Raw genomic sequence first — 25316 nt, forward strand, 5'->3', positions numbered from 1 at the left:
TCAATTGGATTACTGCCCCAAGTCCCTACTACACAGCAATTTGAGGTCAGATTTGAGAAGGAAGAGAAAATTGTGAAGTGGTCATTGATGATAAAGGAAGAGAAAGCACATGATTTTCCCCAGTAGCGCTCAGGAGAGATCGACAGCACCAGAGGCAGACACGAGAGGGACCCTGGAGTAGGCGTGCTTAGAAGGAAATCGGGAGCCTTTCCTTTCAGGTGGGCATTTATTAGCATTGGGAAAAGAAAACAACACCTCTTACTACTCACCTCTGGCTCGGGAGTTCTAAGGAAGATGGCCTCTTATGAAAGTTGGAGCAAAGTGGACCCTATGCTTTCTGAGTAGCCAGGCGTGACTTGAGGTGACCTAAATTCAGATTTTCTCCAATCTGGCATACCTTCTTTCCGTATAAATGCTGGCAAATGGCCAAGATTGGTTTAATCACCATTGAAATCCCCATGAAATAATTGATTTGAGTAATGATCATCGATGGATGCTAAAACCATGGGGTGAAATGTGGCTGGGGACAGGATATTCAGAGAGACTTAAACTATCACCCCACATATAACTAATTAACTATGAGTGAAAGGAAGTAACTTTATAATGGAGAGATCTAGCAGATGCTGCCTTCTCCAGGTGATCAAATTTAGCCTCACCAATGGTGGGGCAGCTTTCGACCATGTGGCTCCTGAAACTATGTAAACAGAGGTACGTGAAGTTATCTATAAGATAGTCTTGCCAAAGAAGTTTAACCTGAACCTAATCACGAGGAAGTAATCAAATAAATCCAGAATGTGGGGCACATTGATGAGGCCTGGACTTTAAAAGAAATTTAATGTCATGAAAAACAACAAAGGAGAGAGATTTCTTCTAGATTAAATTAGACTAAAGACACAAAACAACCAAACGCAATAAACCTTGATTGGATCTGAGAAAATAAAGAGCAATAAAAGACATTCTTAAGACAACTGGATAAATTTGAATGCAGACTACATATAGAAGATATTACTGAGTTAATATTAATTTTCTCCAGTGTGATAATGGAGAAACGTGGGATAATGGGATTGTGGATGTAGGAAAATGTTCTTATTCTTAGTACATGCACGCTGAAGAATTTAGGGGTGAAGTGTCAAAGTCTGCAACTTTCAAGTGGTTCAAAGAGAGGGAAAAGCAAACTTAACAACTGGTGAATCTAGGTGAGGGGTAAAAAAAGGATTTTTAAAAAATTCTATGCAATCTATTTCATTACTTCAAACATTTTTTTTGCCATGACCTTGGATAGCTTCATGCTTCTAAGCATAAACTGTGCTTCCTAATATGCTAAATTAGATTGAAATCTTTAAAAGCGTCATAGAAAGAAAATTGCTCTGCAAAGCTTTTTAGACATAAAAGAACTTCTAATTTGTGTAGGACTATAAGTGAAGATATGGTAAAGTAGGAGAGAGAGCCATGAAACAATAAAAAGAAAACTTTCTGGGAGTTGAAGACCTTTGGGTCTAGCACTTAACCACCGGAGGTGTCCGTTTCCTCATCAGCAAAGTGGGGCTAATTGTATCGCCTTCATTATCCTGCTGTACAGGCACAGGAGAAACAGGATATAAAAAGACTTTATAAACTGGAAATGGGAATGGAAATAAAGTGATTTTTGTTATCATACTATGGTGATGTCCTATTAGCAGTGGTTCTTCAACTTTATTACACCTAACAAGCAACAGGGAAGCTTGTTAGAAGTTTAGATTCCCAGTCTTGCCCTCAGAGATTCTGATTTCAGCAAGTCTGGGCAAGGGCGCAGAACTTGCTTTGGGAAAGCACCCCAGATTCTCTGATGCAAGGGATCTGAAACACTTAGAGAGCCGCCCTGGAAGTTCCTGTGATCTAAAATCCTTGCTACTCAATGTTTGGTCCATAGATCATCAATATCACTGGTACCTGGAAGCTTGTTAGGAATGTAAAATTTGGCCCTAGCCCAGACTCACTGAATCAGAATCTGCATTTTTAACAAGATGCCCAGGTGATTCTTATCCACGTTAACGTTTAAGAAGCACTAAATGGCAAGACTGATGGGTGACCTCTCTTTTTTGCCTTGGTCACTGATTCTCAGCTTGCTGTCAGACAGAATTGGGTACCACCTTTGCCGTTGCTGATACCTTTAACCTCACTTAGCTCTTCTCTCTGTTTCTCTCTGCTAGGACTGTTCTCATCAGTCCTAGCAGATGATAATCATAACCAGCCATAAGCAGACTAATCGAAGCATACTAACTCGGGATCTAAATCTAGTTAAGCTAGCTATGTGATTTTTTTCTTACTGTGGTGAAATACCATAAAATTTACCCTTCTAACTGTTTTTAAGTGTAAAGTTCAGTGACATTAAGTTTATCCACATTGTTGTACAACCACCTCCAAAACTTTGGGTATGTGATTTTGAATAAGACACTTAACCTCTCCAAGCTTCATTCCATTATCTTTAAAATATGGAATATTACCTACTCCTGCAGAGTATTTTAAGAATAAAATGAACTAATATATGAATGTTCTTAGCACCCATAGAAAATATTCAATAAATGCTAACTTCCTTCCATTTGAAGTAGGTTTTCAGGCAGCCCTGGATGTTTACAACAGATACCATCTACTGAAATCAACTGATAAAGTTTTAAAAACAAATACAAAAATCTACATATTCTGGGCACATTATTGCCTTAGAATAGGGCAATCTGTAAAATAGAATTATTCTATAATCTATAGAAATGGGCAATTTAAAAGAGCCAAAGTAACTAGCAGCCAGTTACAACTTGTTGGGAAAATTACATTTTGGGAAGCAGCAACCTTTCTGTGCCCATTATATAGAAATTCTTGTGTTGCCTATATTTAGATTGTTTTAGAAACAGTTTAAGTACAATCACTATGCTAATATCAATAACTTTCACAAATAGCACTTTCAACCTTGGGGCTGATCCACTTGGATGCATGATTAGAATTCCATTTATGTACACATTATCTTTTAAGGAGAATGCTACATTGAAAACTTGTGTTGCATACAGTAAATTGAAAAGATTAGTTTAACTTCAGAATTAGACTAATTAGAACAGGGGAAGGGAATGTAGACATCCTCTCCTCCAACACCCTTAATTTACAAACAAGGAAATTATATTAATCCAGAGAGTGATGAGTTACCAGCAAAGCTGGGACCAGAGCCCAGGTTACAGGAGCGTGTCCTGGTGTCACTTGACCTTGAAGGATGGATGACACTTCAGCAGCACAGGTGATGGGAAGGGGTTGTAGAGATGCTGAGAGCACTTCAGTTAGAGGGATCAACAGAAGTAATTTCACAGAGCCTGGTTCTGAAACCAAGATGATAAGTGAGTTCAGGGATTGTCACAGAGTGGGGAGGCTGGAGGAAGAGATTAAGGTGAAGTTTTGTAACGGGAGAAGAGTGTCTTGGACTGTCCTGTAACACAGAATATCAGAAGAAAGGTTTAGGGATTTGGGGGGGGGGTGATTTTATAGTTTATGTGGCCCTTTCATATGTATATTCTCATGTAATCGTTATAGCAGTCTTGGAAAGTATTTTACAGATGATGATCTAATATTCAGGAGGCCACATTCTTTGCAAAGCAAAGATGTGAACTCAGGCTCTGAATAGAAACACTGTGCATTCTGATTCTTAAAAGCATGAGCTCCAGAGCCAGGCCACTTGGGTTCAAATATCCCTGACCCATTTAGAAGCCATATGACCTTAAGAGAAAAAAATAGTGGCTAAAACTTACAGTGTTTGTGTGCCAGGCTCTGTTCTAAATACATATAACTAAATACATATTGCTCATTTAATCCAACATCCCTATGACATATATTCTATTATTATCACTATTTTAAAGCCTCCCCCTCCAAAAAAAGAAAGAGAGGAAGGAACAGGGATGCAGTTCCCCCCTAGATTCTCTGTTCCTCAATTAATAATATAATCTCAACTCCTTGGTATTCCACTCGTTGCCTCCCCACTTGTGACACTGTGGTAAATTAGATTATTGTTCAAATTTTTCACACCCTCCCCTCACCTTCTTAAGAGGAGTCTACTTCCCTCCCCTTGACCTTTGGCTCAGCCACGTGACTTGCCTTGGCCAAGAAGATATTAGCAGATATGACACTGAAACTTGAAATGTGCTTCCACAGGTGGGCTTGCCCTCTTGTACTTCAGCCGTCACCATGAGAAGGGGTTCCCCTGGGCAGTTCCTGCCCCTGCAGCCTTGGGCTCAGTGTGACCACATGAGAGCAGATGGGCCCCAGCAGCCTCCCAGATTTCCCAAAGGCTGAGCGACTAGAGTGACCACCTTCCATTCCTGCAGAAAGTGTAACACCAGCCCATCCAAAAACTCTTTGAGACTCAAGGATAAAAATCTAGAACCACATGCACCTCATCAGCAGAGCACCAGTGTGAGTTTCCTTCTTGGTTACTCTGGAAGCTAAACCAGATGATGAGACAAAAAGGAACCGGGGGGCTTCCCTGGTGGCGCAGTGGTTGAGAGTCCGCCTGCCGATGCAAGGGACACGGGTTCGTGCCCCAGTCCGGGAAGATACCACATGCCGCGGAGCGGCTGGGCCTGTGAGCCATGGCCGCTGAGCCTGTGCGTCGGGAGCCTGTGCTCCACAACGGGAGAGGCCACAACAGTGAGAGACCCGCGTACCGCAAAAAAAAAAAAAAAAAAAAAAAAAGGAACGGGAACCTTAACTTCTGCTACTATTTACAGTAGTTCCACTGTAACAGGTGTCCTTTTCATTAAAAATAACCGATTTCTTAAATAACAGGGTTTGGAATTTTTTCCCCCCAACAAACCCACAAAAGAGAAAATTCAGACCAGAACCTAATTAAATCTCTTAGCAGTTATCGGGAGTTAAGAAAGGGAGCCCAAGTTTATGCCTAGAGAACCCCCTACTCTGATGAACACACATGGTGAGTCTTTTCCCCCCACACTAGAGGTGCTGTGAGAATATTTTGCAAGTGGAACTGGAGCTGCGATCCCCTCACTCAGAAGTAGCAGGATCCCCATTCTGTCCACTCTAATCAGTGTCAACAGTGAAAAAACCTTCACGCACAATCTGGGCATCTGGATAATGTAGAAATGGAAGTTTTCCACCTAATGTTGACAAACTGCACTGTTAGGTTAATAATCAGCTTGCAAACCCTATTATACTGGGTAATAAAGGTTCAATAGATATGTTCTTTAAAAATCTTACATAAATCACTCTTCTATAATCAAATATCATTCTAAATGAACCAAAGGGCTGTTTAAGGAAATACTATGTTGAAAACTTTCACACACACCAAGAAATCACTCTTGTGTCTGTTATGGACGTTTTCTGTACTGGGTGTTCCTAAACCGTGGTATCCATGGGGTACTTCCCCTACAGAGCAGCATCTCTACAGGGGGGCATCCACATCACAATGACAACAATAATATTAAAATGCTTTACATCACTCTTTATTTCAAAAGTGCTTTACTAACATAGACTAATCTTTACAACATTCAAGGGAGGTAGATAAGTATTACACCACTTTCACAGATGGAAAAACTGAGGCAGAGATTAGTAAGTTGTATTGAAGGGCATAATATACGGCACAATTAGAAAAGAATTTGTCGCAGACATGAATCACTGGTGACCTTTTCCGTGACTTCTGGGTCCCACCAACACAAAAGTAGCGGATGCAGCAGGGAAGCAGATGGTCGATATTTTGTCTAGTCCAAGGCTACACTTCACCTTATTGATACCACATGTTGAATATGCTGGTTTTGGGCAAGTATCTCCCTTACACACATTCTCACATGACTCCAACTGTAAAAGGGGGGACAGTGAAAACTGCTGTGGGTGCAGAAGAAGGGGTTGGAGAAACAGGGCTGGGAAGGCAGAAGATAGAAAAGGGCAAGGAAGAACAAAAGGACCAGCTGGGAAGCAGCCCAACAGAAATGAAAGCCACAGCAGAAAAGAAGTGTCATTCCATTTGAACAGCTCAGACATCCAGAGATACTATTAAAAGGGTAATTCTTAGCAATGACATTACAGAGCCACTCTTCTTGGCTTTGCCAAATATAATTATCAGGTCCTTCTGACATTCCCAGGAGGCAGAACCATTCCTTTCCCCTGGTCCAGACCAAGTGTTGATGTAATTGACCTGACACTGCAGAAGCTGTTGACAACTCAAATGCACTGCCCCACCATACCTCTCTTCTTCTGTTCTCTTTCTTCTTAAAAAAAAAAAAAAAAAAAAAAGCCAATGCATTTTAAGATTCTCCCTGAAAAGTTCCTAAAATATTTGCTAATTTTTAATGCATTAATAAGGTAGGATTCTATGTTTGATTTTTGGAAACAGACTGTAATAGGGATACATGGGAATTAACATCCCCTCTCAGCCAGTGTACCTTTACACAACATGGGACACTTAAAAAATACCCTGAAATTTGTGGATGCCAGCTAGAAAAGAATTGAAGCTCAAGATAAAGAAATCCAGTTGAGGGACTTTCCTGGTGGTCCAGTAGGTAAGATTCCACACTCCCAATGCAGGGGCCTGGGTTCGATCCCTCGTCGGGGAAGTAGATCCCACATGCATGCCGCAACTAAGAAGCCCGCGTGCCACAAGTAAAAAAAAATAAAAATAAAAAATAAGATCCCACATGTTGCAATTTGCAATTAAGACCTGGTACAGCGCAGCCAAAATAAATTAAATAAATAAATATTTAAAAAAATAAAAAAAGACATCCCGTTGACCCTTGAACAACATGGGTTTCAACTGTGCTGGTCCACTTATACTCAGATTTTTTTTTCCAATAAATGGGTACTACAGCACACCATCCGCAGTTGATTGAATCCCCAGATGCAGAACTGCAGATACAGAGGCCTGAATGTAAAGTTATAAGCGGATTTTCCACAGCTGGGGGTGGTGGGCACCCCTAGCCCCCTGGTTGTTAAGCATCAACTATAGTCTTTCCTGCTCTTTCAAGTGTGAAGCCATTATAAGAGATGGTGACTGATGCACCACCAGCTGCACTGGAGGTACTGATGGCAGAGGGAGCACCAAATTGAGTCGAGGGACAAGGACCCAGCAGGGAGGGGTTAAAACGTCAGATGAACAGGTGCAAGAGGCAGCACAGGAGGCTGAAGAGGCAGAAGCCAGAGCAAAGAGGTGACAGCCGAAGAGGAGACGGGAGGAGGTGCTGATGTTTGAGGCTGAGTGGGTGGGAACAACTGCACTAGTTCATGTCTAGGCCTCTCCTAGGACACGTCAGCCAGAAATGCATCCGTTCTTTATTTCAATCAGCATCATTCTTTCCGGCATCTAGCTTTAAAACTTTACCCATCCCCTCCAACAAAAGCAATGTGCTGCCAAGACTGACTGATTCCACTTCAGCAACGCCCTTCACATTGGTCTCCCTCGTTTTTTACTAGGTGCTCCTATCATCTCATCGTAACCAAACCCTCCTACCTCATCTCCTGAACTCCAGTCTTCTCTAAACTCAATTCCATCTTCTAATCTTCCTCCTGGAGCACAGTTTTGATCATGTTACTGCCTAATTTGGATATTCTCCCATGTCCTCCCAATTATGTGTCTCACCATCTTGAACCTTCAACAGGACCTTGCATCTAGTGAAGTTCCTCTCCTTTCTGAATCTGCACCTACCAAAATACCAACTCTAAAGATTTAGCTCAAATGCTACCTCCTCCAGGCTTTCCTTCAAGTTTCTTCACTCTCTGCTAGGCTTCAAATCCTTTAGAAGACGTGCCTGATCAAGTACATGATAGCTGTATACAAGTCTTATGTCCCCTACTGGGCTGTGTCCATTATTTGGCAGGTCAGGGGATGATGAACTGTGTCTTAGTATTTATCGGTCAATTCTCTACAGCATCTACCAAGAAATGATTATTGCATTTCCACCTCAGGTAAGGAACTACTCAAAAGTGGAATGAATTGGGATGTACCTGTTCATGAGTGGAGGCATTACAAGTATCCTGTAGATGTGATCTGGCTCTCGGGGTAAAGCAAATCCACGATATAGCTTTGAGGGATGGGGTGGGGGAAGGCAGGTGGGCCTATTTGTTTTTGAGTCGAGAGACCTAGGACTGAGGTTCTGCTTTGCTGTTCACTAGGTTTCATCCTGGTGCAGGCGGTTCTTCTCTGAGCATCATTTCCTCACTTCTGCAGGACTTCACAGGACTAAGGACCAAATGAGACACATTTGTGAACTCTACACCAGTGGTTCTCAATCCCAACTGGGCATCATCACTCCCTGTAAAGCTTCCAAAAAATATAGAGGACCAGGCCTCAATCCAGGTAAACTGAATGAGAATCCCCTGGGAGTGGGACCCAGCGGGACTAATTTTTTATAAAATACTGTTTCTAATGCATACTCAAGGTTGAAAACTGTTATAAACTCGTAAATACCATTAACAGTAGAACAAGGTGCTTTAGCCTGCTGGTTTAATTATCCTTTATTTGTTCAGTTAGGAATTAGTTCGATGCTTTTATAGTTCCATTATGTGCGTGAGCATTTTTTGTGCTGTTCTACATTGTTATTTGTGTGATTAGGTGGTAAATTCTGAGAGAGGAATAATATCCGGCACAATGCTGTACACAAAAGTATACCTAACCTAATGGGTTTTTTTTTTTTTTTTTTGAGAACAGGTAAAAGGTTCACTGGGTCCTCTAAAACCTTGCTACACAGAATGGTGGTGACCAGACAAGCAGAACTGGCATAACCTGGGAGCTTGTGAGAAATGCACAATCTCAGGCCCCCCCACCAGAATCTGCATATTAAGGAGATTTCCAGATGGCTCAATAGGTGAAGCAAAGGCAAACTTTTCTCAGTCCATATCATCTGTGTTGAGGACCTGCCACTCTCTGCCCTAATGTCTCCCATAAATAGGTTACGTTTGGGACTTTTTCCAGATGCTGCTTCTCTAAAGGGTCCATTTGGTAAAAACTAAATTAAGAACACAAATCCTTACAAAAGCATCCTTCCTTTGAAAGAAGACTAGTCTTCACAGGGTTCCTTCAAATAACCAGTTCCTCTAAGATATTTAAAATATGATCAGTGTGTAAAATAAATTGATATCCACTTAAGTTTTATGCAGTGCATATATTAGTATATTAGTATATACAGACCCCAGGACCCAAATTCCAAAATTATGAAAGGAAGGAAGCTTAGCCACTGCAGTAACCTCTCCCTGTTGACCCGCGTCCTCCGGACAATCATGATGTTAGCAGTACTCATCCAAGACTGTGCAGATCAAATCACAGTCAAGGAGCTGTAGCAGATTCTAACCATCACCTAGACCAACTCTCCTGTTCTATAGACGGGAAACACCAGGGCCAAAGACTAAATGGAGTAACTTAAGGTCACACAGCACTTGAGACAGAGCCAAGCTCAGAATTCAAGCCCTGACTCCTCGTCCTACACTCCCTATATAGCCTCTGTCACACACACTCCTCCTTCCCCACCACATGGCCTTGAACTTTCATTCTCAGAAATTGCTGACCTGCCTTGGCACTTAACTGTCACTTTGCTTCTTCCAGCTACTGTTATGCCCAACTCCCAAGGCTGTTTTTCACACTAGGCTACAGGAGAAGTTATATCACAGCTCAGTCAAAATATCCATTTATCAATCCACGTTTCCAAATACATTGGTAATGGATTCTGCAAAAGCTCAATACTAACTGCATACTCTGCAGACTACGTAGCATCACTATTAGCTAGCACCAGGAGCATGGCGAGGGAAGGGCCTTGCCTTAGGTGGCTAAAGATTAAAAACAAGGGCAACCATTTACTCAGTAGTACAAAGTCGGTAGGAAACTACAGCAGGAAGGCAAAAACTGTAGCACAGTGGGGGCGGGCAGCACCTTTCAAAAACATACACAGTGTGACTATAAAATCACAAGTCTTGTCTTTTAATAAAACAAGCAGGACAGAATGTAGAGCTCTAAACGAACGTTTCTCCCTCAAAGTAGTCACATCCTTAGTTCCAACAAAGCTACACCTGCTGGAGACATTATTTGGAACTCCTCTTTGGGGAAAGGAAGGACTTAAAAGGCAGCCTATGAGCCACATTAGAAAAGAGCCTTCCATTATGTTCGGCTGTTTAAAAACAGAAAATCCACACTCCAAAGATGACATTGAAAAAATGAAAAGTGTGCTGTAGCTCTTGTGGAGGCTCCGAAAGACCTCTAGCAAATTCTCAGCGACAGCATCACCACTGGAGAAACGTGTGTCCTCCCAGGACAGCCACTTTCAATGGGAGGGCGTTCATTTGGATGGACAAGGTCTGACGTCTATTTAAAAAAAAAAAAAAAAACCCACAAAACCCAGCCACACTCCTTTATAGTCACACTTGCATTTGATTAAAAAAATACAACAACAACACTCACACATGGTTCTTGTATGAATTCTAATTAAGAGACATTACATTCAGAATGATAGCACTCATAGTGATAATTTTCAGAAGACTCGAACAGCTTCTTTGCCACTTCAGGGGTACATAGGGTGCAGCTGTTTACCTGAATGTATTCTTAAATAAGTGACTACTACCACTCTCATCTTCCTAGTTGTAGCTCTGTGACAGGCTACCGACCGCAAGTTCGTGTTCCAGGCCTTCTTTGCCAACACAGATTAATTACAAGGGAGCCACACCCCACCGTCTTAGGGTGAATTGGGAAAGGGCCGGTTAAATGAGGAAACAGGCCATTCCTTGGTAAAAGTTTGCAGTTTTCTTTCCCAATACATCTTCTTTTTATTGAGAACTTCCATTCTTATCCTGTGTTCCTCCTCTGCCATCTCACACTCTCGCTCTAGCTGCTGGATTTTGGCCACATGCACCTCATTCATCTGTATCAGCTGCAGTTGTAAGATGGACATTTGTTGATGGTGTTCTTCCTCATGCATCTTTTTTAAAGCACCTTCCTGAGAGGTTTTGCTCCTGTAGTTTTTATTGGCTGTTATTCTGACAGCTGAACACGAGGGTTCAGGTTGGGAGGTCCCCTCACATACTGGGAAATGTATGAACTCTTTCTCATCATCGCACAGTTCTCTATTTGAAACAGCAAATGATTCTGAAAAACAGTAGCAGAAAACATGTTCAAAGATTTTACAGGCAGAGAGTAAATCAATCCTATTTCAAATGACAGGGTCCCCCACGACAGGATGATCTGAAGTAGCATCTGCTCTGGTCTGCATGTTCACAGGTACCCCTGCCCCACCTGACTTCTCAAAAACCCATAAATCGAGAGCAATTTTCCCTGAAGAAGTAACGATAAAGGGTTTCATTATGTCATTTCTGGCACTTCGAACTACGGGAACAGTGGTCAGAGATTGTGCTTATCAAGAATTGGAGACCTGGTTATGTGGATATAAATCCTAACATGACACGTGCATGACTCCCAGTGAGCAGAAGACCACAGTGTGAGGCCAGCAGTGGGTTTTCAGATTAAGTTCTCCCTCAGTCTCTCTCCCTCTCTGACTCTCATTCAGCCACGAACACTGAAGTTCAGTCTCCACAAGGGCACATTTGCTGTGGGTCCTGGTCACAGGTCTTAACCCTTACCCAGAATAGCCATCTTAACAAAGGTTCTTCCTTGAAAGATGAGCCTACACTCCCTGGTTTAACTTCCTCAGACTTCTCTTCAGTCTCCTACATCTGGCTGTTGCCTCAAGCACTGCCATCTGGGGGTCAATATTCAGATCCCAAAGACACTTTCTAACGTCCCTCGTATGTAACTTCTCCCTAGCACTTGACAATCCTTCTTGACATTTCTTTCCTCCATTAGCTTCTGAACCACTGGTCTCTCCTAAGTTTTCTACAGCCTCCTCTCTGATTGCTCTTTAAGTCTCCTGTCAGGACTCACACTTAAATGTTCGCCTGGGGTTCCTATCTTCGGCTCTGTTTCCAATCCACCCTAAGTACCCTCTTAATCTGGTTCCGACCTTCCTTTATCTTCCTTGTCTTACTCTTCAAAATACCCTGTGTACCCTCCAATCCTACCACAATCTTTATTTTCTCCCATAATTCTGTCTCACTGCTCCTTCAGCTAAAGTTGGGCTCACTATTTGTCCCGACTCCCTTACGCAAACACACACTCTTACTCCAGTTTCCCCTTTCAACCTCCCTCCTAACCCCTACTTCATTCAGGATCAATGCCACTTGCTGTGAAACCTCAGCCCTCTTCTTTCTCTGTACATACTCTTCTGTTACAGCACTTAACACATTCTAGTATGGTTTGGGGACCATGCCTTAATCTTTTCTTTTATCCTTGGGCACCAATTATTTTGCTTGGTACCTAGTGGATGCCTAGTGAATATTTACGGGCTGAAGCTTTGAACAAAAGGGGAAAAGAGCTTCTGGATATAAAAGGATGCCACATTTGGTGGCGCCATGTTTGCACTAGTATTTTTATTGGGCAATGATACAAGTATCAATTAGGAAGTTTCAATAAGGAAACCATTAACCCCACTAACCCATGGAGTCTTCTAGCTGTGACTCCAATGCCTTCTTGGGAAGCTTTATATTTCCAATGATGAGAATCCTCTCCTTGGAGAAAAATAATATCAATTTATTAACAGAGTTGATTACATCCACTCCATTATTGCAGAAGATGGGGTGCTGGGAATGTTAATGGCTACTGGGGGAAACCTAACTCATAATAGTCTGTTAATAAAAGGAAAATGGCTACTGTTTATTTAGATTATTTCACTCCAAGGGGTTAGGTAACAACCATAACTAGTCCCTAATTAAGATAAAAGAAAAGGTAAAAACCTTACTTTTGAAAGAGGAGGTTAAAAGGACTTCTCTGTCATCCAGAGATAATGAAAATGTCTCCCTAGGAATCTTTCCCAAATCCAGCGGCTATAGCCTCAATTAGATGTCCTTCCTTCATGCTCCCACTGGTTCCTAAGCCTACCTCTGGCAGAGCACTTGTTAAAACTGGCGGCTTAACTACCTCCCCTTCAGGTCTCTGATTACTTTGAAGACAGAGACTGCCTCTAGTTCATCCTCCTGGAGGACCCAGAACAGGGCCTGACACACTGCTAGGCATATAAGAAACGTGAGCAGGATGAATTGGCTGCAGTAGGTCACATCCCTCTCAACACAGCACAACTGTGTAGAAAGAACAGTGTTCTGAGTGGAGAGCTGAGGCACAGGACAAAGGAACAGGAAAGGCTTGGCACTGAGAATAGGATCCCTCAGATGGGATCAGATGCAAAGAGGATTACCTCATCCGTTTCCTTTCTAGTCTCAGATCTGAAACTTCTTCAAAGAAGACTGGACACATTAGACGTTTTTTGGTACCTTTAGCCTCTTTTCTCTTTGATTTCATTCCAGAGGATAGTTCTGAATACTCCTCTGAGCCTTTAAAGTTCATGCCCTGATGATGCTACTCATCTCTCCCAATTGCCAAACGCTCATTTTTATCTCAGTAATTCTTGGCTTTAGGAGCCTTTTGATGATGGTGATGGTGATGGTGATGACGATGACGACAGCAGCTACCATTTTCTGAGTAGCTAGCTAGGCATTAGGCTAGTGCTTTGCAGCATTACTTCATTTAATCCTTACAGCAACCCTCTGAGGGAGGTATTAGTATAGAAAACCAAACACAACATCTAAAGTCATTTGGCTAGTTCAAAGAACCAGGACTCCAGTCCAGGTCTGCACAACTCCAAAATCCAAGCTCAGCTACTACAGCACCTAGCCTCTCACTGTGTCACTTGCTCAGCTGATCACTTGTGTGTCTTAAAAGGCAATCTCCAAGTTGTATCAACTACAAAACCATCTATTATTAAGAATATGGGTGTATATCCTAAATTCTGATCTCCAAATTTCTCTCTCGAGTTGTGAACGTGAAGACAGCATGTTTATGTCCAGGAGCAGAGAAATGACTCTACTTTAAAACTAATTTTTTTAGTTTAAATGTGTGCTAACAAATGCATTTTAAATTTAAAAAGCCAGGCCTCTTAAGACTCTGGCAGAAGCTGGGGCTTAAAACTAGAGAAGCTCAATGGAGTAATTAACTTTCACACACATAGTAGCTCCAATGAATGGAAGCTAGTGTTCAGATGGGGAGAATCTCCTCTTAATTAGAGAAAGACTATCCTGGGCATGGCAACCTGCTGCAAACACACACCAGGTAATCTCTCTCCCAGGTAAAACAAAGCCACCTGAAGTAGAAAACAATTCAATCTTGTGCAAAATGGATAGGAAGGCCTGAAAGCTTTCCTGGGAGCAGAGAACACAGTCAAGGGGGTATTCTTCCACTTGGGCAATTTGAGTACGTTTAAGCTCATCGGGAAAACCTACTAAGGCAGTAAAAGGATGGGAAGGAAACTGTGTACAGGCCAAAGCTCAGCTCTTCTTAGCAGAACAAAGTAAACAGGACGGACTGGGAACACGGATAAATAAGATGTGGGGGATGCATACTACGGAATATTATCCATCAACGAAAAGAAACAAATTAGACTTACACACTGCAATGGGAATAGATATTTAAAACATTCTAAGTGAAAAGCAGCAAAAGGAAAAGGAAGGTATCTACTGCACAATTTTTAATCCATGTAAATTTAAAATATAGGCACACACGACGCCAACGCATGCTTTCAAGAACATGTGAGAGAATACACAAGCACCTTAGAATGATTAAGGTGCAGAAGAAAAGAATGAAAGTGGTGAATGGGGATAGAAAAGTAATAAATGTGTAAGTAACACACAAAAAAAGGGCTTTTCCAGACCAATGATGCTAGTGTGCCTGACTGGAAATATGTCAGTCCCCTCTACTGGAGTTCCCACCCCAAAAGAATAGGATTGGTCTAAACAGTGATAATAATGGAAATAATTAAGAAATGTCTGCATTATTTAATATAGCTTTGCATACCTATGTCTGTGTTACTGGATTATAGCTTTATAGTAGAGAAATAATAGCATATGAATTAAGTGTAAGTTCTCTCAAAATATTTGAGTACTACTGAAAGCTTAGTTTTCCTAAGTGTATTTGACATTTGGCCATCCTTCCCTCCCGACCACCCCTAGCAAATTTTGTTGGCTCCCTTAGTTTGTTCTGCAAACCTCTTCCCCAACGATAATGGAAGATAAGTGTCAAAGGCAAATTATCACAGATCATAAATCTACAGGGTATAAATTGTTTTAATATATTTAAAGGGAAAATACTGGTTTTTTTACAAATACATTCCTAAGTGTTAAATTTTAAGACTACTGTGTTCAACTACAGATGTACATTTCGAGCAAGTCATTGACAAAGCTAAGAATATGCATGCAGGGGATGGTGATCAAGATGACACAGCTGTTTTTGATAATTGGAATTTTGTATTTAGAGGTTACATTTTGTCAGCTTATGAATGGGCAGCTCTTGGAGAGGTCACAGGGTCCCCTTCTGGCCTGTTAATTCAATACCACTGGCCTCAGGAGTCCCTGTTAGTCGTTAGCTTGCTTTTGAATTACTTTGGCCACAAGTTCTGAGACAATGCTGTGTAAAACAGGAAGGGGCCGTCCTGAAGGGTGTTATTTGTGAAAAGAACTTGCTGAGTGCCTTCACCAGAGGCAGTAGAGTCTGCAGGTGAACCACAATAAATGGGGATAATTTTGCACGGCACAGACATTACGGTAGCTGTCTTTATGATAGGAACTGATTCCTTGAACGTATAATTGAACTCTAAAATGAACTATGCCTCTATGCAGGTTTAATGAAATTTCTGAGGTTGCTGAAATTTGTATATTTGTTTTCCTTTTCCAGTGCAAAATCTGCTGGTGAGGGGAAATATCTGACTGGTTTTATTATGGTTTATACATGAATAAATGGGATATTTAGTTCTGTACATAAATCTACAGTGAGTACATACACTGGAATGAGAGATAATCATATTAGACCAAATCATCAGATCAAAAGACAAAGACATACTTTTCAGGCTTGAAAGTTCAAAGCTGACATTGACCTCTTGAAGGCCAGTTTTCCAACCATTTGCTGCCCTGGCTCAACCCTCCACCCTACTCTCAAATCCACATTTGCAGCTGGGTTCCCCTCACTTCCTCACTGCTGGGGATTGTGACAGCAAATTTAGTTCACCCATCCGTGGCATGGTCTGCAAAACTAACTCAAACCCAACTCCTTCGTTTTACAGAAGGGGAAACTGAGGCTCAGAGGGCATTTTAAAATAGTGTTTGTTCACTATCTTGAGACTCAATGTGGAATTTTTAAGCACCTTATTTTAAGTCATTCATTATTGGGAAAATCAAACCCCTGTTACAAAGGAGAGAAGCCAAATAGGTTCAAATGAAGAAGCACTTGGAATTTCTGGATTTTACTGTGTATTTGGCATACATCACGCAACAGGCCCTCTGTTATCACTGGGACATAACCAGACCCGGATACCTTAAGGTCTAACAGCCTGAAGGGCATAGAACATTAGATTATTGAAGAATCTGGGAAAAAAAAAAAAAAAAAGATGACACAGCTGAAGCCATCTCACACAAGAAACAGTTGGAGGGAGGCCTCTAGTGGAATCTGTCAGGCTCCTTCCTGTTTAACAAGTTCCAACAAATCTTTCAGCACCTAATTCTGTCACAGGCATTCTGTAAGGTGTTTGGACAGAGCTGGCCAATAGAAACATAATACGAGATACATATGTAATTAAAAATTTTTCTCATAGGCACATTAAAGAAGTAAAAAGAGGTAAAATTAATTTTAGTAATATATTTTTGATCCAATATATCTAAAGTATTATCATTTCAACATTTAATCAAAATAAACATTATTAGTAAGGTATTTTATTGACACTCCTTTTTGGTACTAAATCTTTGAGATACAGTGTGTACATTTATAGCACATCTCAATTCAGTCTCCCCACATTTCAAGTGCTTACCAGCCTCATGTGGCTTGTAGCTACTGTACTGGACAGCACAGTAGAGACAGAGAGATAGTAGAGACAAAGTTAGTAGAGATAATAACTGAACACACACACACACACACACACACACACACACACACACACAGAGTCCATGTGTCAAAATACACACAGTGGAATGTGAGCCATAACCCTACAGCAGGTTTTCAACCTCTTCCCCAGAAAGACCCAGAAGGGATGATTAACAATTCCAGCTTTCTTTTTCTTTCTTTAAACTAAGTTGAAATGCAAAATGAGTGAGGTAACCTCAAAGCTGTTTAAATGTATGGAAAGCGTTCCAGTACCTTAACTACTAGAGTTTACAGATACTTTGGACACAGTTCCCAACTGACAAAGCAGCATGTTCTCCACCGCCCTCCACATTTGACCTGGAAACAGGAACCAGGCAGCATATGGCTGTGCTTTAATTATCACCAACAAAGAGAAGTCTCATGTGTCATATATGTACAAACATCCAATTTAAAATAAATCTCTTTTACAAGTGAGTCTCTAGCAAATGTCACTACAGCAAGGACACTGAGAATCCATATTTATTGCTTTCTTGGAAATTTAGAAATTGTTTTTATGAGTAAATGAACTACATTCTTTCCTCTAAAAAGCAAGAGAAATTTAGAAATTGTTTTTATGAGTAAATGAACTACACTCTTTCCTCTAAAAAGCAAGAGAAAAAAAATCTGTGGAATGGACTTTCTAGATCCTACCCTAGAATTTGAAAATGGGGAAATAAGACTGTCCCGTTAAAATAAGTCTATGAAATCAATACACAATCATCCAGATCACAGATTTGCGAAGTAAACTGCATGCAGTCCACACCAGCATCTTCCTCAGCAACATCTCCCAGGGAATATGAGCAATTTGAAAAGCAGCCCTTGCTGATTCACCTCCCCCCCTCCCCTAGCACCATTCCTTTCACTGCCTCACAGACACGCAATCGCTCCAAGGCCAGCAAAATGGAGAGGAACAGCCTGAAGCTATAAACATCTCCAAAGCAAGGACACTCAATTAGCAGCGGGCCCCCTCCACCACAGAAGCAGCAACAAGGAGGAGTGAGAGAGAGCTGGCAGTGTCCATATCAACACCCTCTTCTGGGAGCTGCCCTGGCTAGGGAGCCCAAGAATCATAACTCAGACACAGGGTTCCTACCCTGAGAAACAATACATGAGTTTCTTGACATTCACCACTATGGTTGCCCAACTGGCTCCCTAGACTTAACCTTGGCCAAATGATCAGAAAACAAACATTTGATCATAATTTAGCTTCCCAGGATGGTCTGCCGACGGGAAAAAAAAAAAGTGCTAATCAAAAACATGTATTCTGTTCACTTGGTTATTATATTTTCCACTCTATATGGATAACATTCTTGGTTTTAGACAATTTCTTATGACTTTTAATTAACCAGTCCCTCAGAGCTCAATTTACTCTGGGGACACTAATAAGTGGATTTCTCATCCTGCAAGCCAAGAATCGGATTTTCCTAGGCAAATGCTTGCTTCCTGGGTCCTTGGAGCACCTTATGAACAGCCCTCTGGCCTTCCCAGAAATCTTCCTCTGCTTCAAGTATATTTTCTGCAAACTGCAATCTTTATATAAACTGGTCATTCCTATCTTAAAAGAGGCAGGAATTACTGGCAATTTATCTATATGCATCCTCACCCTGCCCTTGCCTGGAGACATTTCAATAAGCCCCTTAAATTCCAACTTTTTAAAGCCATGACACACTATCGCTACAGCCTTGATTATATGACATTCTTTTCCTTCCCCAAGAATTATGTATGACATTTTTCTCTTTTCGGTGGAAGTATATTAAAACTAAAATGATTTTTTTCCATTATTTCTCAAGTTTCCTAGAGTGCACAAACCAAAACTACAGATCACAATTTTATAATGGGTAGAAATGCTGGTTTTTAATCTGGGTGACTGCTAAATAGGTGTTTGCTATATTAGTCTCTGTACTTTTCCTAAGTTTGAAATAGTTCACTTTCTTAATGTGGCATTTTGAGTAACTTAATGCAGAGCTTTGCACATAATAGGTCCTCAAAAACTATCTTTTGAAAAAAAAATACGATAGTGTGAATGAATATAAATCCTCCAGTTCTCTTTAATATATTTGAGATAGATTGAGATAAGCAACTAAGATATTTCATTAATAACTATATTAATGTAGCCCCTTATTTTTCCTTCTTAAGTAATAACAGAGATAAGTGAGATCTCTCTAAGAGAGACATGAGATAAGAGCTTCTGTTTTTATGTACGACTTTAATGTCCTATCTAATTGGGAAATTTTGTATTGAGAAAGTCGTTTGATATGAAAGTTTCTTTTTTATAAATTCCCTCAAAATGAAGGACTTGAAAATCGCAATGTCAAACAGGTACCCAAGGAGAACATGCAAGCGGGTGTCAGGCACCTATACCTTGGGTGGCGGCATCAGCATGGTACTCGGGCTCCTCCTCGGGAGGGCTCTGCAGGAAGTACAGCTGCTCGGGCAGCATGTTGGCGATCTTCTCCTTCCCCAGGACGTGGGTGCTCAGAAGGGGGCTGACGCTCCGTTTCACTTTCTCTCTCCTTTCATGGGCCATAATCTTTTTGGTCCGAGCCTTGATGTTCTCCCAGCACTTCTTCAGCTGTTTGAAATCCCGCAGCGACACGCTAGGCTGCGAGTTGTATTCATGGGCGAGCGCCTGCCAGGTACGCTGCTTGAGGGCAATAGTTCGCGCGTCGCTTTTCTTACACTCCAGCACATACTTGTACTTTTCTACTAAAGCCAGCAGGATGCTCTTTTCCAATTCTGAGAAGTATTTGGCAGGTTTTATGATTTCGTTGTTTTGCATTTTCCACTACGTTTCTCCTGGCTGTTAGCTATCCTGGAACAGGAAGTTTGAAACAATCAGTACCAACTCCAGCAATAAACAAGTCAGCGAATCACTCACGCTCTATCCCTGACTTGATTCCCTGGTCTGAAATACGGTACTTTCTTTTCCACTCATGTTGAATTGTGGTATTCTCAAGAAAACATTCAGAAGATTACAAGGAATGGGGTTTTTACTTAAAAGTAGATTTTCAGGTAGGACCTTTGCTGTAGGTCTTGACCATTTTGTGATTATCCGGTACAGGACAGCAAAAAAAAAGTTGAACATCTATGTGGAACTCTAATGTGTTCATTTATTTCTGCTTAATATTAAGGAACAGATAATTCCCCAAATTCATAATGTTAGGCAGCTTTTAAACTAAACAGGTCTCTCAAAGTTTTGTCACAGCTTAAGACAAGAGAAGCCACTGTGTGATCTAATACAACAGATAAAGTAAATACTACCAAAATTTCAGAATCATCCAGAAATCACCCCAGAAGATCTGACATTTCCATCACTATGTCTGTGACCTTTGTTAGGTCCATGCTCTTAGAAGAACCTCAGTTTCTTTATCTTAAAAATGAGGGCTTGGAGTCTGTGATCCTTAAGGTCTAAGGGCCACTTTTATTTTATTTTATTTATTTTTCTGTTTTTTAAACATCTTTATTGGAGTATAATTGCTTTACAACGGCAGGCCACTTTTAAAAGTGTACAGTTCTGTGTAAATAATTAATATAATTTCAGAAGTGCAAGGGCCTGGACACTTTAGAGCTTGAGTCCAGTGCCTCTCTTTTCTTTTTTTTTTCTCCTGGACATTTCATATAAATGGAATAATTCAATATGAGGTCTTTTGTGACTTGTTTCTTTCAATTAGCATAAAGTTTTCAAGGTCTGTCTATGTTGTAGCATGTATCAATACTTCATTCCTTGTTATTACCAAATGGTATTCCATTTTATAGATGTAGCACAGTCTATATCCATTTACCAATTAATGGATTTTAAAAATTGAGATATAGTTGACATATAACATTACATTAGTTTCAGGTATACAACATAACGATTTCATTTATTTATATATATACATACACACATATGGAAACGATCACCACAATAAATGTAGTTAACATCCATCACCACACAGTTAAAATTTTTTTCTTTTAAGATCTATTCTCTTAGCAACTTTCAAATATACAATATAATACTATTAACTATAGTCGCCATGCTGTATATTACATCCCAGGACTTACTTACATTATAACTGGAAATTTGTACCTTTTAACCACCTTCACCCATTTTGCCCCCCCAAACTCCCCATCTCTTGCAACTACCAATCTGTTCTGTATCTATGAGTTCTTTTTCTTTTTCCTTCTTCTTCTTCCTTTTTTTTTTTTTTTTTTAGATTCCACATACATGTGAGATCATACAGTATTTGTCTTTCTCTGTCTGACTTATTTCACTTAGCATAACACCCTAAGGTCCATCCCTGCTGTCGTATATGGCAGGCTATCCTTCTTTTTTGTGGTTTAATAATATTCCTTTGTGTACCTATATACCACATTTTCCTTATCCCTCTTTTCAACTGAGGGAACTAAACTAAGGGCCAGTAAGGTGAAATGGATTGTACAAGATCACAAAGATGGTGACTTCAGAAGTCAAGAACCTGGACTGCCCTGATAGTTTGGTAATCTTTTCTTTAAACACACCAAATAATAGCCATTTTTTAACACATATTCGTTTAAAGTCTTTGTTCACCTATTATAGTAAAAGTTACCAATTTTATATTATTTTAAAATTTTGAAATGACATTACATTTTCTCCCTTATCATTATTACAGTCTACGTACCTTTTTATATTTTTAATAGAAATTGTATATATTTAACATACATAGTGAAATAATCACTACAAATAAGCTAGTACTACAATTACATATCTCCTCACACAGTTACCTTTCATATGCTTCACAAGAGCGCCTAAAATCTAGTCTCATCATATTTCCAGTATTCAATACAATATTATTAGCTACAGTCATCACTCCTGTACACTAGATCTCTAGACTTATTCATCCTACATAACTGCACTTTGTACCATTTGACCAACATCTCCCCGTTTCTCCCACCCCCCCATCTCCAGCCCCCAGTAAGCACTGTTCTACCCTCTGCTTCTGTGAGTTTGAATAGCCTGGTATTCTTAGTATCATTTCACAACTATCTCTTGAGCTCTCACCTTGGGTGACTCCAAATTACTCAACCATGACTCCCTAGGTCATCTTGCCATTCTCCCCAGTGCTGAGCCAGCATCTTTCACACAATAAATGCTTAATAAATGTCCTATTCCACTGAACCTATGTGTGTTTTATGACTGCACAGTTTTCCACATCTTTTAATCACAGGAAACTTCCTACAAATTAATCTCTCAGTTACATTATGGCAAGAATGTTGCTAAGCAACAGAGAATGCAGCAATAAAGCAAGCGTTGCATGTCCCCTTCGTGGAAAGGGCCGACATGCCCAGTCCTCCTTACATTCTCTAAGCCTCTGATTTTTCAGAATAACAGGCAAGCATCAAGATACTGATGATATAGTCCATTTAAAACTGACCAACCGGGCTTTTCTGGTGGCGCAGTGGTTGGGAATCCGCCTGCCAATGCACGGACACAGGTTTGAGCCCTGGTCTGGGAGGATCCCACATACTGCGGAGCAATTGGGCCCATGCGCCACAACTGCTGGGCCCGCACTCTAGAGCCCGCGAGCCACAACTACTGAGGCCCATGTGCCTGGAGCCCGTGCTCTGCAATGGGAGAGGCCACCGCACCGCAACGAAGAGTAGCCCCTGCTTACCGCAACTGGAGAAGGCCCACACACAGCAACGAAGACCCAACACAGCCAAAAGTAAATAAATTAATTAATTAAAACAAAAGAAAACAAAAAAAACCTGACCAACCTGTATTGAAAGAATTAGAAACTAACTTGAAAGGAGTCCCACTGGCCAAAAATGGGACATTTGAACAAGGGTGATGGGTACACAAAGATTCATTAAATTATTCTCTTGATCTTTGTGCACACTTGAAAAGTTCCACAATACAAAGCTGGGGGGTGGGGGGAGGCTGTGACTTTTAAATTTATGGTACACTGATTTAAAATCACACCATTACAAGTCAGCTCTTCACCTACTATGCCTGGGGAGGGGTTACTATTGTTGTAAATAACTGAAATCTGTTAGATCTGAGGCTGGAGGGGACCCAGCCAGATCAGAGAGCCTTGAAATAGAGCCCAAGGAATGTGGGCTTTACATGGGGGCAACAGAGCCTGTTCAGCGTCCCCCACTATGTACAACCTCCTCCCAAAAGTTAAAGTTAGTGTGATCAGTGTCTCCAGATACAAGGTACCTCACATTCATCATGGACACATCAGTATCAGAAATCGAGAGATTTAGACAAGTCAAAGGTGGTTTGGCCCTCAGGTCTTGGGCAACGAGAAATGAGGGGGAATTTATCTTTGGAGATGTGTCCCTGTACCCCTAAATTATCAGGCCTACGCTTCAGTCATGTTGCTCTAATGTTCCTACAATGATCCAATCCAGGCCCCTTCTTCCCCAAAAGTCCAAAATTAATTTTTGCCTTCATCAATACTCCTATTTCCTATAAATCAGCGTTCCCAAACTGAAATTTATTAACACACCCTCCCTATAATATATCTCTTCTATATGATCTCTATCTGCCAAGATGACTACATTCAACTTTATATTCTATAGTTTTTATTATGAAATCAATAGGTATACTGAATGTTCTTAAACTACACAGCCCCTAGAGCAGATTCTGATCTGAAGCCCATCCCGATTCTTCTGCCCCTAGAAGATGTCTACCCACTCTTTTTAGGAATCACTGTTGGGGCTTCCCTGGTGGCGCAGTGGTTGAGAGTCCGCCTGCCGATGCAGGGGACACGGGTTCGTGCCCCGGTCCGGGAAGATCCCATATGCCACGGAGCGGCTAGGCCCGCGAGCCATGGCAGCTGAGCCTGCGCGTCCGGAGCCTGTGCTCCGCAGCGGGAGAAGCCACAACAGTGAGAGGCCCGCGTACCGCAAAAAAAAAAAAAAAAAAAAAAAAAAAATCACTGTTATAAGGATTGGGAATCTGATTCACAAATGAAAATGGGATTGTTCCCTGTTTCATTCTATTAAAGGTAATGCTATTTTATACATTATATATTTTTTCTTTTTAAATAAATATTTTTTATATCCTTGATTATTTCAAGATAAATTCCCAGAAGAGGAATGGTTGCCACAAAATATAAAAACACTCAAGACTTTTGTTCCATCACCATCTGCCCTCCAGAAATGGTGTACTAATTGACATGCCCACTTCATTGACTTCTGTTGTTAACATTTTTTAAATCTATGCCAACTATGGAAGTGAAAAAATGTCCCTTATGGTTTAGTGATATATGAATTGCAGCTCTCGGCAAATAAGCCATACTCTGCCTGCACAAAGTTCCTTTGATACTTAGTGGAAATGAAACTACATGGAATTAGTTCCAAGCAATTTAATAATTCTTCCTCACAATGTGTGCAGTACCACTAACTGCCACCAGGTGGTCGTGGGCTGGGGGTTGTCTAAATTCATAAGGATCTTAACCTAAGTGTGGCCAGTTAAGTCTCTAATAAGAGCAATAATTACAATAGCAGATTTATTTATTTATTTATTTTTTGCGGTACGCAGGCCCCTCACTGTTGTGGCCTCTCCCGTTGTGGAGCGCAGGCTCCGCGGCCATGGCTCACGGGCCCAGTGGCTCCGCGGCATGTGGGATCTTCCCGGACCGGGGCACAAACCCGTGGCCCCTGCATCGGCAGGCGGACTCTCAACCACTGTGCCACCAGGGAAGCCCCAGCAGATAATTTTTATTGAGCCTTTACTGTGAGTTTGACACAATACTAACTGCTTAATATGCACTATATCATTTAATCTTCCCAAAAATAGCCCCTGAGAGCATCATTTGTTACACTGTTAAAAAAAAACAAAAACCAACAACAAAAAAAACCCCACAAAGCTTTATGAAAGTATCAGAAATACCAGAAGAAATTATACAACTGCTCTCAAAAGCAAATACTCAGAATTACCAACACCTGGGGACCATTAATAGCCTATTAATTAAACTATTATTTAATCACTAGCTAAGTAAATCCAAGTTACCAATTTACTTTGCTTAATTTTGTAGAACAGCAGGCCTCCCTCGGCCATGTGGTTGCATCCTTCCGGGCTATAAAGGGATTCTGATGTGAGACAGTGTACCCCCCAAAGGTCCCCTGTGGATCCCCAACAGCCTCCTGAAGCAGGCTGTTTATCCCCACTAAACCAATTATTTTTCCTATTTCCTGGATCAGAAAAGTGAGGCTCCGTAACTTGCCGGTGATCACACAAATAGTAGCAGCGCTAGGATTCAAACCCAGGTCTGACTCCAAGCCCAGGCTGCTCTCTGATCTGCTTAGCCCTCTTCTTTCAGACCTAGTGACAGCCTCTAGTGCTCCAGCTCAAATT

General features: G+C 41.0%; 1 protein-coding gene across 5 annotated transcripts in view; it reads right to left on the reverse strand.

Annotated features, from left to right (window-relative positions):
• Nucleotides 1–6244: 6244 nt before the first annotated feature.
• MSANTD3 (Myb/SANT DNA binding domain containing 3) overlaps nt 6245–25316 on the reverse strand; it is a 108474-nt gene continuing 89402 nt past the window's right edge. For all 5 annotated transcript variants that reach the window (XM_060300695.2, XM_030829854.2, XM_060300694.2 and 2 more), the window contains exons 2-3: nt 19352–19802; nt 6245–11086 (exon numbers count right to left, since the gene is read on the reverse strand). In XM_060300695.2, the coding sequence (XP_060156678.1) occupies nt 10677–11086; nt 19352–19769 (828 nt within the window). In that variant the 5' untranslated portion in view covers nt 19770–19802 and the 3' untranslated portion in view covers nt 6245–10676. The remainder of the gene's footprint in view (nt 11087–19351; nt 19803–25316) is intronic.

Source organism: Globicephala melas, chromosome 6, assembly GCF_963455315.2.
Source record: "Globicephala melas chromosome 6, mGloMel1.2, whole genome shotgun sequence".
Classification (NCBI taxonomy): domain Eukaryota; kingdom Metazoa; phylum Chordata; class Mammalia; order Artiodactyla; family Delphinidae; genus Globicephala; species Globicephala melas.